Source organism: Asparagus officinalis, chromosome 3 (genome assembly GCF_001876935.1).
Source record: "Asparagus officinalis chromosome 3, Aspof.V1, whole genome shotgun sequence".
NCBI lineage: Eukaryota > Viridiplantae > Streptophyta > Magnoliopsida > Asparagales > Asparagaceae > Asparagus > Asparagus officinalis.
This window is the reverse complement of record NC_033796.1, coordinates 108,911,866-108,915,063: the sequence shown is the minus strand read 5'-3', so window position 1 is coordinate 108,915,063 and position 3,198 is coordinate 108,911,866. Positions and strand designations below refer to the sequence as shown.

The 3,198-nt window shown below is 39.1% G+C and overlaps 1 protein-coding gene across 1 annotated transcript in view; it reads right to left on the bottom strand.

Moving 5' to 3' along the window:
- Positions 2,221 to 3,198, bottom strand: part of LOC109835713 (protein synthesis inhibitor I-like) — a 2,404-nt gene continuing 1,426 nt past the window's right edge. The window contains exon 2 of the mRNA XM_020403719.1: positions 2,221 to 3,079. Coding sequence (XP_020259308.1) covers positions 2,241 to 3,068 — 828 coding nt within the window. The 5' untranslated portion in view covers positions 3,069 to 3,079 and the 3' untranslated portion in view covers positions 2,221 to 2,240. The remainder of the gene's footprint in view (positions 3,080 to 3,198) is intronic.

Genomic DNA, 3,198 nt, shown 5'->3' with positions numbered 1-3,198 from the left:
CCATACGATCAACACATGTTTCTTGTGACAGTCGCATATAAGTCACGGTCTAAGGAATGGAAAAACACGGCAACTAAAAAGATCAAATTAAGACCTGCAAGCATAACTTTATTTATTCATGCAAAAGACTAGTTGCCCATTACAGTACGTAACTCAAAGACTAGTTGCCCACTTGCCCATATAAGGAATGGAAAAACATGTTAGACCCTAGAGGGGGGGTGATTAGGGTCTTATGCTAATCTAATCCGATTAAATGCCAATTAAAACTAATTAACAAGTTATCCTAGCAAGTATGAAATACAACAAGATATATGAGCTAGGATAAGCAATATGAATAATGAAATATATCCTATATGATGAACTATATATGCAAGGATATATAAACACATGGGTAAACAATGTAAACAAGATAGTGGATGATATAGATAATGAGCTAATGACAATGGCGATATAAGATATGAACATAAATATGAAAGAACGCCAAAGCACACTCAAACAAGCAATATGATCACGGAGTTCGGACCTTCCGTCCTACGTCTCCGCTCCCCACTCCCGGGGAGAAATCCACTATCACAACCGGGTTTTCTACGTTCACCCGAATAACGTTTACACCTCACAGTGTCGGTTTTCAACGCTCACCGATCAACGTTCACACTCACCCTCACAATGTCGGTTTTTACGTTCACCGATCAACGTCCACTCCTCACACTCGGTTTTCTAGTTCACCGAAAACTTCACAACACACTCGGTTTCTAGCTCACCGAAAACCTTACAACACTCACAAAGTAAATGCAACAAATTTGTTCTCTACAATAGATGAGAACACAATGTAGCACAACTCAATGTTACAATCTCTCACCACCCAACTATACTATGTATGCAAATACTATAAGCTCAATGTGGGTGTGTGTAACAATGAGTAAAATAAAATCTAACTCAATTAACAAACTAGCAATAATAAGAATATGAAAATCAATAATGAAATTGCTAGAGAAAAGAGTTAGAAAACTTCTCTAAGAACACAAGAAGAGGATGAAGGGGATTGAGAATGAATCCCTCAATCTGCAGTGAAAACTTCCTCCTTTGTAAACAGAAACCCAAACTCAAAACAAACAGTAAAACCCTAAACCCTTGCTTAAACTTTTCTTTTCTTTTAAAACATTTCTTGAGTTACCTTAGAGGTATGAGGGCATGGGGTATATATAGGCTCATGAAACAACCCCAAAAACCAATAAAAACACCCCCAAAACATTAAAATAAACAAAAAACAGAACTAGCCTGTTTTGTAAAATCAATTTTAAATAGTAAATGAACTCCAAAAATTATGAAATTTTTTGGGAATGTTCTAGACATGTAGAATAACATGTCAGAGAAAGAATTTCTGAAAAATCGATTCCCAGTTGAGAGAAATAAATGTTTGAACACAAAAATACAGTTTCTGAAAATCTGCTGTGATATACGATTTTGTAAAATCAATTAGGCACAGTAAATCAACTCCAAAAATAGTAAAAACTGGAGGAAAGTTTCTAAACATATAGATAAACATGTAAGAGAAAGAATTTTTCAAATATCACTTCTCATTTGTAAAAACTCATCAGTTTTGTAAAACATGCACGAACATGTGCACGAACGAAAACGTGAATTTGTAAATTCCTTTAAACATAACAAATCAATTTCAAACTTGATGAAACTTTGCGAAATGTTTGTAAACATGAAAACACACATGTTAGAAAAAGAATTTCTCAAATTGAAATTTTTATTTGTGAAAACTCATGTATTTTGCAAGTGTGTCCAAAGCATGAAAACTCAAAACCATGCATGTATATATATAACTATATATATACATAGAAACCAAATACGTGTGTGTATATGATATTGAGCTTAGAGTATCTAACACACATAATATAAAACCTAAACTAAATATACCAAAGCTTGATCTTGATCTTCAATAGGCTTGACTTGATATATTTGCGGATGAAGCTTGAACTTGATCTTTGAATTGCACATTGCTTCACTTCACAATTCCGCCAACCTCCATTTGATATCGTCGTTGAAGCGCTATTCCATCCATCCTCCAACTACGTTGTTTGCCTAGAATAAATGCGAAAACACAAACACTAGACAAACAACATTAGAAGTAAATTGTTTGTAAATCATCATCAAAATAAGAAGGCCAACAAAACACGGCTCACATTTATTCCTTATAGCACTATTGCATTATTATTAAAACCCACAGGATATCACTCAGCCACAGCCTGTGCCGTAGGAGCATGGATAGTCGCCGGATCCCTCTGCAGTATGCCAATATATTCCAGCAGTTCAACCATGGTTTTAGCCACAACCTTTACTTGATCATAATTCGGTGCTGGTCCCTCAACCTCAAGTGTCTGAGGAACCCATTTATAGGTAGGATCAGCATCATAGAACAAACAACATCCAGAGAGCTGTCCCCACCGATGGACCAGGGTATTGACCCAAGAGGGGGCGTTCTTGCTTTCCTGCCATGTCCTCCTAAAATAGCTACTAATCGGAATAAACCTCGCAGACTCACAGAACATGCCAATCACAATGAGCAGCGCTTGGGCACCTTTCTTGACGTCAGTTGGTTGGTTTTGAAGCGATTGTGCCGCGTTTATGAGATTCTGTCGCCCAAAGGTGACTCCAGTGAGACCTGCTGTTGGCTCGATGCCAGCTGCGCGTAACAGGGCTGTGTAGTTATGCCCGTAACCAAGAAGTGTTGAGTCTTTATCGATCAGTTTCTTATCTCCGAGCTCGAACCATTTACCGGTGTCGTTCACGCGAAAGCCCTGCAAGTAGAGCTGGTCGCGTCGGATCCTCAGCGTGACCCTACTCTTCCCATTATTGAAAACCAGTACAATGTCGTACCAAGTGAGCTTCTTCACCCAATCAGTAACCTTTTCGTCGACTACAGTGGGGAGTACAGGACGATTGCGACACCAAGTCGCTGCGTTCTCCTGACGCATCTTCTCGATACTGCTCACATAGTTTCCCGCCGTCAGATCATAGCTAAGGCTGATCTCTATGGATTTGATCTCGCTGGCCTCCATTTTCTCACTCCCTGCACTAGATAATTGTACGAATAATCTTAAAACGGAAACGACCAGACGATTGTGTGAGTTTGGTCGCGTTGGGCGAGGGGGGAGGAGAGGGGGGGTTGGGGGTGGGGAGGGGGTTATG